General features: G+C 36.9%; 1 protein-coding gene across 3 annotated transcripts in view; it reads left to right on the top strand.

Moving 5' to 3' along the window:
• The window catches only part of RAP1GDS1 (Rap1 GTPase-GDP dissociation stimulator 1), a 94,894-nt gene that overhangs the window by 22,647 nt on the left and 58,679 nt on the right, over positions 1-13,568 (top strand). For all 3 annotated transcript variants that reach the window (XM_084285841.1, XM_084285840.1, XM_084285843.1), the window contains exon 2: positions 8,978-9,085. In XM_084285841.1, the coding sequence (XP_084141967.1) occupies positions 8,978-9,085 (108 nt within the window). The remainder of the gene's footprint in view (positions 1-8,977; positions 9,086-13,568) is intronic.

The raw sequence follows: 13,568 nt of genomic DNA, 5'->3' as shown, positions 1-13,568 counted from the left end.
TTTAAATACTCAGTTTCTAGACAGTACTATTTTTGTAGATGACTTTTATTCTATCACCTGTTCTCTCTTCTTGCTATCTTGACTTGACAAAGTCTCTCTTGGTTGCTAGATTAAAAACGCTTCAAGCAGAAAGTGTCTTGTGCAGCAGGAGAGGAGACAAAAGAACAAAATAAACCAACAATTATGTAAACATGAGTGGAAAGAAGAACCAGTAAAGAGAAGATGGCCTTTCTGCGTGTGTGCATGTGCATGCATGTACACGTAAGCTTTCCTTTTCTGTGTGGCTGTTTATTTCTATGTAATGTATCATAGGGAATGATGAAGTTGATTATTATTTGGGTTACACTTTATTTGCAGGATTGTTTCAGTCATTTGCAATATGGCTGAACTTGACTCTTCAGGAAGAGCTTTTTAAATTTTCTCTGTTTCAGTTTGCTCATCACTCAAGTGGTATATTGATTCCATCTTCCCTTATAAATACTCTCTGAAAACAAGAACATTAATATCTTTGAAGCACTGTGACATAATGTAATGATGCTAACTTTGTAATTGCTAATGAGGAAGGAAGTAATCTTTTAGAGAAGGATTTTTGAGTAGTGTTTGGCTAGATTCACATGAGGGAGGATACACCAAGACATTAAATTGTTGTTCTCTGACAGAACATTTATCCTAAAAGAGATACTGCAAAAAACAATATTCATCATATGTACATCTTGGTATGGAAAAGAAATACGGCAAAAAATATTCATGCATACATCTTGGTATGATATTGTATTGTATGTCATATGGCAAATATTTTCCAGGGTCAAATGTACATGGGGTGATTGTATTTTGGAACTTTTTTTGTTTTTAATATTTCTTTGCAACCTAATAATTTTTTTGTTTGCAGTAGTGTATATATGCACTATATAAGGCTTTGTATATACACATCTATAAGATGAAGGAATTATGGAAATCTTATGGACTGTATGAATTTTTTGCACAGCTATCTGTTTTATTTATTTTGGGGATTGCACTAGTAATGGTAGCATTTGTTTAAATCTAACCGACGCTTAAGGATATTGTGACAAGTATGATTGTAACTGTGCCCACATAACAGAACCTGAAAATGGCAAATTATGAGCAAAACTGGGGGAATGAGATTGGTGTAAAAAGTCATTTTTTGGGTTACTTAATAGTCAATTTATATATATATTATTTGTTTGTTTGTTTGTTTGTTTATTTTCTTTCAAACCTGAGTGGTGAAAAATGTATTTTGAGATGCTGAACTTGATATTCTCAGGTATATGAGACTGAGAGCAATGCCTTTGGAGAAATACCAGCTGACACGTGATAATATTATGACAGTTGACAACATGGGAATTGCATCATTTCAGCTGTTCTTGGGAGCTGGTGTGGGAGGCCACAAACACAGCAATTCATTGCCACAGTTGGGCTAAAAAGTCAGAATCGAGCTGCTAACAGAAACAGGCCTTTTGTGAACTAAGTGGGCAGACAAGAACTAAATAAATTCCTAAGATGCTACAAGTTATTCTTTAGACTGTCTAGCATCTCTTAAAAAAAAAAAAAAATGTTATTGCTGACAGTAGCTGAAGTGTTCAAGGACATTTCTGTTATGGAAGCACACAGGGCAGGTGCCCTGCCCTGCTTTTGCCTGTTTCTCCAAATGGGAAAAGTACTGCAATGAATTTTGATTTTCCTCTGGATTCGAAATTCTGATGCTGCTTTCCAGAAACACAAGTGCACTGAATAGTAATCTGGGGAGAGAAATCACTTAAGGATTGTCTTTAAAAAACTTTTTAAAAAGGGAAAAAGGGTAAGAGCTCCAATTCAGTAGGGTGTCTGAAGAAATGAACTGTGATACACATGAATTTATGAAACTAACATATTTATAAAGAGTCATATGAACATACGAGAATTAAGCCTGAGGACGTAGAGGAAAACCAGATATTAAATTTTATGTGTAATTTTGACTGATGTAGATAAAGCACATCATTTAGGATAAAGCAGGCATCTTACCTGTTTTATTACCACTTTTATAACAGAGCATTGAATCAATTCACTGAAGGGATTCAGTTTTGCTTGTAGATGATGATGTGTGTTTCTTGCTTACTAAGGATCCAGTGAGAATTTAAAAGGCTTTTGTCTCGCAAAGGTCCTAATTAGTATTTTACGTTCTTGCCCTGCATGTCTCCTGGGTTTTGGTTGTGTGGCTCAGTGAATATCAGGCACCTGGAAACAACAAACTATATGAAAATAAAATGTGCAGTTATTTGTCAATTAAACATATTTTCTTTAAAGAATAGTAGCCATACTGTATATTGTTTTATGTTCTACTCCTAGTAATAAAGTACCAGAAAAGATCTTTCCATAAACTGAGAACCATGTCTTTGCTAGTTGAAATCATTTTTTCTAACATCAGCTGACTTTTAAATGAAATTTTAGTACAGATTCTCTGTATCAAACAATGTATTTCTTTTTTATTTGTGAAAAGATCTATTTCATCCTTCTTTTAGACAATGTTTTAAACATGACCTTTAAGGGTTTTCATGTTTTATACCCCCTGCAAACCAGTAAGAATTGTTATGTAGATTTCATAGAATTTTGATCAGTTTCTTTGGACCTTAAGATAACTCCAAATCTTTAGTATTTCATTTTGAAGTATAGAAATACCCAAATCTGTATCACATTTTCCTTAGGAAGGGACAATAATCTTCCAAGATCCTGCAAAATCTTCTGAAATGTCATTCTTGTTGTCTTGCCTTTGTAACTCAGGACTAAGTAATAAGGAAAGGATTGCTAACATGTAGAAACCAATTACAGCAGCTACAGATCAATGTACCTTGCAGTAGTGTAAATATGTTTTAAAGATATGAGATTGTATTAATTACAAGGGTTGATGCTTTTAATTCTACTTAGGTGCAAAGGTGTACGTTTCTTGCATCTTTTCAGGCATTTTACTGAGGGAGTTCAGGGGTGAATAACAAAACAAAATGCCCTTTTTGCATAAAACTGCAGCAAAGTGAATAATCTGCATTGGTAAGAAACTTGAAGTGAACTGGTTACTAGATGATGCTGGTTTTGAATACAAACTAAGTAGCTGTTAGCGTGTATAGGCTGACCTGATAATTACCAAAAATAATTAGGTAGATTACTGCTCAGGTGGCAATGAGCCATAGTGTGTCAGTATTTTCAGGTAATAAAAATGAGGCTCTTTGAGAGATTGAGGTGTCAGAAGAACAGATGCTGAAGCAAATGGATAAATGAAAGAGTAACAAGTCTCTAAGACCAGATGGTATATATCTAAGATTCAGAAAGTGTTTAAGAATGAAGCAGTTGAACTGTTGTCAAAAATAGGCAATCTTATTAAAATTAGCTACTATGCTCGAAAAGTAGAGCAAGTATACCTAAGTTAAAAACAGGTTGCAGCGGGAGCCCTGCAATTAATGATCTATCAGTATTTCCTTAGAAGTAGTAAAATTGGTTGAAAAAAACCTTAACCCACCTCTATGAACAGGGTAAGGCAGAGGCAAACAAGGAGGATTTCTGTTTTAAACAAACAAAAGTTTCTCCTGGATTAGGAGGTGGATTCATGGATTTAACTGCTAACCTGCTTTAGGGCCAGGGTCAGCCTCAGGACCCGTTCAGCACCGCAGATGCAGTTAATAACAGAGGAATTACCTTACTGGCTATGGTAAAAGAAGTCTTTTCCAGGATGCTGGGTCCAAACAAACAGCCCAGTAACATCCAAGCACATCTGGGAGATTTCTTTTCATGGTGAACTAGAGCACCGAGGCACGATGTGACCACATGAATGCCATGTGCCCCCCCTGTAGCCCTGTGGGTCAGACTGAAAGCGGGGGCACCCAATTTGTCCTATTTCTGACAGGGAGGGCCCAGAAGCATACATCTAGGAAAACACTGGGCAGGGCAGAGACAGGATGGGGTGAGTGCAGAGTGGTATTCTCCCAGTTTATAGTAATCTGCAGGTTAGGAACTTCCTACTCTAGAAGTTTAGTGCATATTTTAGTATTAATAGCCATGGGTGGGTTTTAGTTTCCACATAAAATTTTTCTCATTGAATAAATTAAGTGAGTCTGTTTACAGTTCCAGTTTGACAGTTTAAATACAACTGGGGTGAAAATATACTTTCTTTTCTAAGTTTGTTACTTGATGATTTCATTTTGATATTGTAGTTGTTGCATTAGGAGAAGTAGTAAATAGTAGCTTTCTTCTAATCGTTTTAGGGCTATTCTTTATTCCATATATCTCAATCATTTTTACCCTCAGTCATTGTTTTTTCAAGGTGAAGAGTTCTCGCCTGTTTAATTTCTTGAGGCATTCCTTACCTTTGTTCAGCCATGTCTGTGCCTTTTCTAGTTCTTCAGGGTGTCATTTACAACATGGGGTGCCTAGAGCTGCATCCAGTATTCAAGGTGTGGGACCAAAGAGGAACCCTGTGCTAGCTTGTCACTTGGAAAGGTTACACACCAAGAGCACCAGTGCAGCCAAAAGCATCTTGCTCAAAAGATGCTAAGTGAAAAGAGATGCCTGCCAATATAACCAGCATGGCTACAGCATCTATGCCTCAACTTTCCAAGACATGTTTCTCTGTGCCTGGAGATCCATCTCTGATTTTGCAGGCTGAACAATGTCTGCAGAACGTATGTCTGTAGTTCCTGATCGTTCTGGTTCAGTACATCCTATTTATTTTGAATTCCTTGTCTGTCAAGTTGCATGTATAATCCAATAGTACCTGTGCTCACAACAGTATACTGACTGTCAATCAAAAGATAGAGGAAATGTTAATGATACGTTCAAGGAGGATTTTTTCTTTTCTTTTTAAATCTCTATACTGGGTAAGATCGCAAAATCCAGAAAAATAGACTGTGCAGACAAAAGCTATCCATCTAAATACTCTTCGGAAACATTTTAAATAATTTTTTTTAATGTCAGTCTTAAGATTATTTTTTTTGTGTGTACCTTGACTTTGTGGTTTGGATGAAGATGCTGTGAACTCAATGTAAGATTAGCAAGTTGGCTCTTGTACACAAAAGCTGCATCCCCAGATATACTACTGGCTACCCTGTAAAACTGTTTGTAGCATATCCAGCATTCCTGTGGCCCTGACCCAAAGCAAGGCTGATCAACTACCAGATTTTTATGAGATGAAGGAACAGTAATTTTGTATAAAACAAATTAGTGATTGAAAATGAGTCACCGAAAAGCTCTCGGAAACAGAATGGAATATTAAAGCATTTACTTACATTAGTCATCTTCTATTTTTCTCTGTAAAAAAGCCTGTGCAAGAGGTAGTAGTAATAATGTGTTGCCACCAAAAGTAACACGTTACTACAGGATTTAATCCACCCCATTTTTGTGAGTGTTTGTGCAGGAGTAATTTTCAGGGGAAGTCAAAATGCAACAGGAGATGGAATGGGCCAGACAGTTGGGTCTGACAGCCCTTGCCAGACTCCACGTCCTGACTTACCAGTTTGTGTTGTTAGGATATGAAGTATAAAGGCTGTGGGGTTCAGGATTTTCTGCCCTAATTATTCTGAAAGCAGTCCTTTAAGCCAGGTGTAAGTATGAGTGACTCCCTGTGCTTGGGATAGACAAAATGGTTCATCCTACTGTTAAAATGCTGATTTGATGCCTCACAAACTCACGACATGATACCAGGTTGCTGAGCAACTGTATCATATGTATCACTACTAGCCTTATTTTTGCCTTTACCATCCTGTCCTGGTCCCCTTAAATCTTCCCAGATAATGTAAGCTTTCATGTGACCTCACGTATTGACAAAATCTACTTATTCACATTTCCTTGTCACGCAGCCAAAAAGATTCCTTACATTGGTTTTATCCCACGGGTTTTTATCTCTGAGAATATGATCAGCCTGTGCAGTAACAAGCCTACTGGAAACAGATTCTACAGAAACAGAGGAAGAGATGGAAAAGTAAGCAAGAGATGATCACAAGAAAACAATGGGGGTTTTGTACGTGGAAGAAAAGCATCTGCAGTTTCCGCCCTAAATGACAGGTTCAGTGCAACTGTGAAACTGCAGAAATCGGGAGCCTTGTGTAATTATATGGTAGGAACCCACTGGACCACTGCAGTCTTTTCACTCTGAATATCCCTGTCATTGTCATCTCAAACTGTAAGGTTTGTTCTTTTCAGAACAGCAAAAGAAGGGAAAAAAAAGGAACAAAACCTATGAATTTGTTTAAGATGTATTTGCATATATCCAATACTTCCCGATTTCAAAGATAAATATGTCTCTCAAGGTATTAACCCTTTTTAGAATGGAGAAAGCCCTGGCTTTGACAGAAATATACAAAATGAGCACGTAATGTGTTTCCTGAAAGGTGCTTTTTCCCTCTGTCTCTGTGGCCTTCTGACTTCGTGGCTAGAGTTCTAGTGTTCCTGCGGTATTCCTGCATGTGTTTTCTTTTACACAGGCTGAGGGATGGGATATGTGTCAAGATGCAATAAGTTTGGAATTGTAGGCTTGAGAGAAAATCAAACATTATTGTAATTTGCTTTAACAACACATTTTATGCATATACTTTCTAATTTAATTTCTGTGTATTGTATTTTTAAATTACTTACAGTGTTTAATCATATCTACTGACTGGCAGTTTCACATTTTAAAGGTAATGTGGCATACCACTGCCACAAGCATTGGCTGACTTTTCGTGTCTCAAGCTAAAAGTCTGTGTATGTCAGTGAAATGTGTACATGCTCAGTACCATGAAAAGTTGAAGGATTGAAACATTTAGTCAGTCACGTTTGAAGATTTTGCCCAAAATACATCATGGTGCGCATCGTATGTGACTGTGGAGTATTAAAATGGTAGACTTCCCCCAGAAAAAGTAAGCAGAAGGCAGCCAGGAGGGAGTAGGAATAAAAGATGGGGGAGACGTTCCCGGTGCCTCCTGCAGGTTCTGATGTGGCAAGGAGTGGAAGAAATTACAAACATTTGAGATAGAGCACTCATCTCTTTGTCCAGTCAAATACAATTAAAGTGGGGGTTTGTTATTTATCAGGCATATATGTAAGGTAGAAGAGGCTATAAGAGAGAAACAAGGCCTGGGTGAGGTCTCTGATAACAGAAGCCTTTCTCCACAGTCTACAAAATCTGGTGTGAAGGTGAATTTCTTACCTACGCGTTTTCTTCCACAGACACTGGGAACCCCTGCTTTTTTGATACCTATCTCTCTCATAGTCCTCTTGCTATAAACAGCTGCTGCGGTTTCAAAGCTACATGTGTTAGCATGCAGGAAGATGAGATGAGGTACCTGTGTGGTGGAAGAGAGGTAGTGCCACAGTAGACGAAAACTGAAGAGAGATACGAGAGAGGGTGGTGGGTGAAGAAAAAGGAAGAGGAGGTGAAGCACAGTGTTAGTTTTGCAGTGGTTGGTCATTGAGTACCCTGCAGCGGTGTAACCTGACAAATTCCACTCACATTTAGGGGTGATGAGGCTCCTGCCTGTAGCCTAGCTAAGGCCACATGTGTATTAGTCAGTAAAGAAACCAACTGTCTGATAAACAATTTAATACCTAAAGACTGAGAACTTAAAAAAATGAAGCACCGTACTTTTATCTGCATGGGAACTTGGGCTACAAAAGGATAGGTGAATGAAAAATGGAAATGGGATGAAAGCCCCAGCTTTGGCTGAGAAGCGAAGCAGCTCCAGGAGTGCGATTTTGCTGCCTCCATGGCACACCTTCTGCGCCTCAAAGGCAAAGAAAGGCAGCATAAGGGAAGCTCTTGCCTCCTTCCCTTTGCACCATCCCATATGTGGGCAAGTGAGGAGGAGGCAAAGTGCAGCAGCCGCCAGCTTGCTTCTGAAGGGGGCTTCCTACGTCGGTGCGAAGCTCTGAGGCAGCGCTGGCTGCCTTTCAGGCCCAGAAGATGCCAGCGCTGTGTGGCGGAGGGACCGTACCTACGGTTCGGTAGGGCTGGGGTGAAGGCTTTCTGATTAGTCACCGGGGAATGGTAGGCGGCTAGACACTATTTAACATTATTTGTTTTGAGTAACAATTCCTGCTCACTGACAGAGTTGGCATGGAAACCGAATCAGCACTCGTTTTTAAAAGGGTAGTCCATTCAGAGGGAGGTTAGTCATCAGCGGGCAGGCCAAAGAGACCTGGGCTGCAGCTGCTCCCGCGCTTATATTTTGTCCCCGAATAAGCAGAGTACTCAAAATGGTAGCAGGGATACTGCCCTAACTTGTATGAGGATAAATGGGAGTCTGTTGAGAATTGTATTACATGGTTTGAATTGATTTGTTTATTTATTTATTTATTTTTTTCCTAAAGAGGGAAGAGTTATTGAATTACCCTGAAATTCAGAAGGTTCTGATTTCTAGAAGATGCCTTATATTTTCCCAGATCAGCTGAATTTAAACAGTTAACACAGTTCATATAAACCGTGGTGCTTGTAACAATGTGGTGGAAAATGGCATAGTCCTTAAAAGGCTCTAAGCTTAGCACTAGGGCTTTGTGAATGCCTCGTTGAGATGGAATCCTATATAGCATACACAAAATGGCATTTTCAATTACTTTCCCATTGTTGATGAAAAAAATCAAGATGTGCTTATTTCCATCATATTTTTGCCACGCACGAGGATAGAAGCAAAGATCCTGCTGCTGGTTTTCTGAACCAGCTAGACTGAGGCAATATTGATGGCTAAATTGCCATTCAGCAGCATTTCATAAAGTGCCTGCTGGCATCCTGTTCTCAGATGCAGAATGATAAATGTGTGTATAAATTTGAAAGGTTTAATTTCATGCATAACCTTTGACTCCTGGCTTTTTATATACTCAGAAATATAGACCATATACTATAGACCATTCATTCCTTCTTCATTGACACAGGATTTTGTTTACTTTACAGTAACTATTTACATTCAGTGCTGTTACCAAATTGCAAAGGACACTGATTTCTCTTCTCTTTGTGTTTACCAAGCAGATAATCTAAGTGATGCCCTGAAAAAGCTGAAGATAACAACCACTGACAGCACGGCAGATAGCTTGGAGGGATGCTTGGACTGTCTGCTTCAAGCTCTGGCACAAAACAGTAAGTTCTATGGACCTTTCAAATTTTAAACCATATCATGAGATCAGTGAATAAAAAGGGAGATAATAAATTATGTCTGAAAGACTCACTCAAGCAATGGGCTGCTAGACTGATTGCTCTGGGTTTTGTTGTGGTGTTTTTTTTTTAACCCACATATGTGTGACATTCAGGTGGCAATGAAGACAGTAGTAGTTAAATTCCTGATGTTTGTAACAGCTGTAGTCCAGTCCTTTTTCCAATATTATGACATAGCACAAGAACTTTGAAAATTGAAGATTTCTTCACACAAAAAACAAAGATGGACAAATGAGCCTGCTAGGACAGGGAGAGGGATATGGGGGCTGCTTGCTAATTCTGGTTAAAAGAGCATGGTTTCCTATCCATAATGTATTTTTCCTCATATTTTGAATTTATATTTCTTAGGAAAGTAGTTTTAATTAGCAGAAGTGGGCCTGCTATCCCAAGATAGTCCACATTTAACAACTAGTATGATAACAAAAATAACTTAAGAATGGAACAAGAAGAGGTTTTTTTTGCTTTGTTTGTTTGTTTACTGAAAGCTGTGGAATGTGTGTCCCTACTCTTTGCAGGCAGAAAGGTATGGTAAATTAAGATGATGAGACTCTTCCAGGTTTAACTTTCTTAGCACTTCACATGGTGGCAGAAGAAAAATCTGTGTACAATTTCAGGTCAAAAAACTTGTCAGAATAGATATAAGTCATAATTACACTTCTTTTTTTTAAAAAATAAAATGATGGTCTTTTGTAAATATCTGTACTCTCAAAAGTATATGCTATCAATAACTCATGTTTCTTCCCCATGATGTTATTCACATCATTTTGGTTTCCTTGGTGTAAAATGAGGTTTTTCACAATAGGATATAAGTTCCATCCATATCACATCAAAGATGTCATGTGGATAGTAACAGTCTTTGCATTGAATGGTAGTGGTGTGGGTTTTTTTGTTTCATTTTAATTATTTTGCAAGGAGATGTCAGCCAGGAAATAATAAACTCCGTTTTTTAGATCAACTCATTTTTTGATGATGAATCATTTTTATAACAGGTTTATTTATTAGGTGTATCCAATTCTTTAATCCAATTTTCAATTGGCTTTGGTATTTCCAATATTTTAAAGTCTAATGCTTAAACTTAAGCAATAAAAAGAAGACGGTATGAATAATGACGATGCACTTAGTGCTTAGTATAAATAGCAGAGTTTATCATTTTGCCTGTGAAGGTTGCATAGCTATGTCACAGCACAAGTTTGGCAGATGCGAAGTAATTTTGACTAATGCACAGCAAGCATACCAGTGGTTCCTTGCAACCAGATGACTCTCTTCCATTGCAGTGAGGGGCTTTACTCTTCTTTCCAAAATCCTTTCTCTTCTGATCTTGTGGCTGCCAAATCAGATAAACAGATTAGGATTTTGACCTATCTTTTCTGATCTTCCTTTCATCGCATTTTTCTCTGCCTAGAAGATAATCATTTTATCCACCACCTATTCATTCTCACAATGATTTTATACACATAGTGACATTGCTTACCAATTCCCAGGTTAGCCAAGTATCAACTCTAAGTGGAGGTAAGGACAATTAATTTCCAGTGGATATAGAGATCTTCGTCCACTAAAAGTCTTAAGTGGGCTGCCCTCAATGAAGGTGCAGTTTCAAGTTTTTTTTCAAGGTTGACCAAAAAAACACAAAATTTTTTAATAATGATCACTCATTGATGACTGGCGTGAACTTTTCATCAAAAAGTTTAAGTAGAAAAGCACTATTGCCCTTTTTTAAATTGCTCAGGCCATTAACTGCACCTTGAATATATATATCTGAAAGACAATTCAGATGATATCCTTCAAAACTGCATCCTTAGAGAACACGGCAATCTTTTTCTTTTGGCAGAAAAAAAAAAAGGAAGAATTAAGTGCCCCACCTAGAACTTTGGTAAATTGCTGTAGGATATTTCCAAGCTTACTGGAAAGAACAAACCAAGCAGGAAGTTATCCTCCAAAACGGAGAATAAGGTTCCAGCTTTGGGTAATTAAACTGACCTTTCCATTTCTAGGTAATTAATTTTCCGGTTTGACAGTATCCCAAAGGAGAGGATGTATTTTGTGATAAAGATTACTACCCTACAGCTACAAAGTAGAGGAGATTAGGTGCCAATATGCTTATACCTCTGCGTGTGTTCTGTGGAGAAGAGAGTCAGCTTTCTTAGTGATCAACTATGCATCCAAAATTTGCTTCTGATACCTTTGAACTAGGGAAGAAATTCTTTGCTAGTCCAAAAAGTGAGTATGAAAAGGCTTGTTTTACAGAAACTATCAAAGTAAAGACTTTAAAGAAAGTATGTTTGATGATAATCCAATTTAGGGGGAGGGAAGAGCCGAAATGGCAAAAGCATTTTGTCTAAAATAACTCACTAAAAATTAGATGGGTTAGATAGGACAGTCTTTTCAACATCTTGTTAGTAAATTAGGAGCCTATAAATCAGTTGCTTTTCAAGTAAATTAGACAGTTTGATACCAAAGTTTTACTGAGTTTCCAGGAAAAAAAAAGGCTTTAGTTCCCAAGATAGTCTGATGATTTTGAAAAAAAAAAATTCAGAAAGAACACAGGCTTCTCTTTTGGCATAAATTTGTAAGAACACCAGCGCATTCAGAAGACTTCAGAGATTATTAGGTAAATGGCATGTAATAGATTGGTTCAAGAAGTAGTTATATTATATAATTGTCTTTCTAAACACTGCAGTCTGTGGGATATAATTGAGCTACCGATATAGTGGGATAGTCGTTCTTCCTTTGACCAAGCAGCCAGTGAATGTCCTTTCTCATAGTTCTTATCCATCTAGTTAACTTCTTAATATGGATTTATTTATTTCTTTATTTGGTACAGTGGGTACTGTATGTACAGATTACATATGTGGTAATATCGTATAGATGTGTTACAAACTATACCTCTGTGTATTAATACATCTCTCTCTCTCTCTCAATATATGTATATCAAGCAAACAACATTTGGGGCTAAATGATCACAAATGTTTTACCATTAACAATAAGTCAATCATTTCACAGAAATGACATAATTTATATTGGTAGATAGGAGCAGTAACACGTAACCCGTAAACAAAGCAAGACAACGTGACAGAATGGTTTAAGAGATGATTCCATACACTTCAGAGAACATAGTTTAAACTGTTTAGAGTCAAAGAGATGTTTTGTCATTTTAAAATGTGATTTTTTTTCATGAAATATTTTTTTAATACTTTAAATCAGTTTATTTTTTTTTAATAACTTGATTTGCCCAAAATGAGTTGAAACAGGAGAACCAGTGAGCTACAGTGCAAAGGCATACTGTTAGCAAATTTCTGCCAGATAAGTCATGTTTGGGTACCTTAAGAATAACCTATTATTAAAGCTAGTAGTCTAACCTTTCGTGACTATATATAAATATCTATATACACATACATCTATATGTAAGATAAGGGAATTTACCAGGACTGCTCTGAAGACTGTTCATACTGTACAGGCTGTCCCCAGAGTGCATGGAGTGATGCCACAATGATTGATTCATAGCTAGTCTCTTCTTTTGCGGGTAGAATTAAATAATGTCTAGGTAGATAATGTGGAATATGTTTTACATGGGAAAGTTTTATTAGTTGTGTTTTCATATAACATTAAAATAGCAATGTTTCCACTGGAGATCCTTCAAAGAAAGGTAAAAGCTGAGTAATAATAATTAGAAGTCAGATTGTTTATACTAAATTATAGGTTAATTGTAACAGAAATAGTTTTAATAAAATTTCTCAAATAATGATTCTACTTTCCCTTAATATATTCCCATGTGTATGATAATATTAATGAAATTTGCATTCTGATTATAGTTCAGTAAGTCATCATATTAGAGTAAGAACAGAAAAATAATCCATGCAAGGAGTAGGGTTTATTTTAATAAAATTTTATAGGTCTGTGATTTCATTGGGAGTTCATAGTGGTATCTTAAGTCACATAACTTATATTCACTGAGACTTAGAAATGTAAATATTATTTTAACTTACATAAAATTGACTGTATTTTTAATACACTAATGGAACCCACTCCCATGTACCACCAGCCAAAAACCACAGTTAAACCCTGTGTTAGTACAACATTGTGTTTTTAACAAAGGAAATAAAAATGTATCATTCCTACAAGTTCAGTGTAGAAATGCTGCATCTACACGGGAATTTTTCTACACAAAGAACTATTACACTGCTTTTAATTGCTAGCTGCATGCATGCAGCATATGTTGTGGTTGTTGCAGAAACATAAGGTAATTTCCTTAGTCTCCAACAGTACAGTGACAGGTTTGGTTCCGTTTACTTTGCATGCAATCTTTTAACTTTTTCTTATGTTAAAATGTTACAAATTACTTTCTTCCAATATTATATGACATGCCATATAGAAAGGGATGGTGAAATTGAGATGAATGTTGTAGCTCTAA

Source organism: Netta rufina (genome assembly GCF_964035555.1).
Source record: "Netta rufina genome assembly, chromosome: 4".
NCBI classification, from domain to species: Eukaryota; Metazoa; Chordata; class Aves; order Anseriformes; family Anatidae; genus Netta; species Netta rufina.
This window is presented reverse-complemented; position numbering and strand designations above follow the sequence as displayed.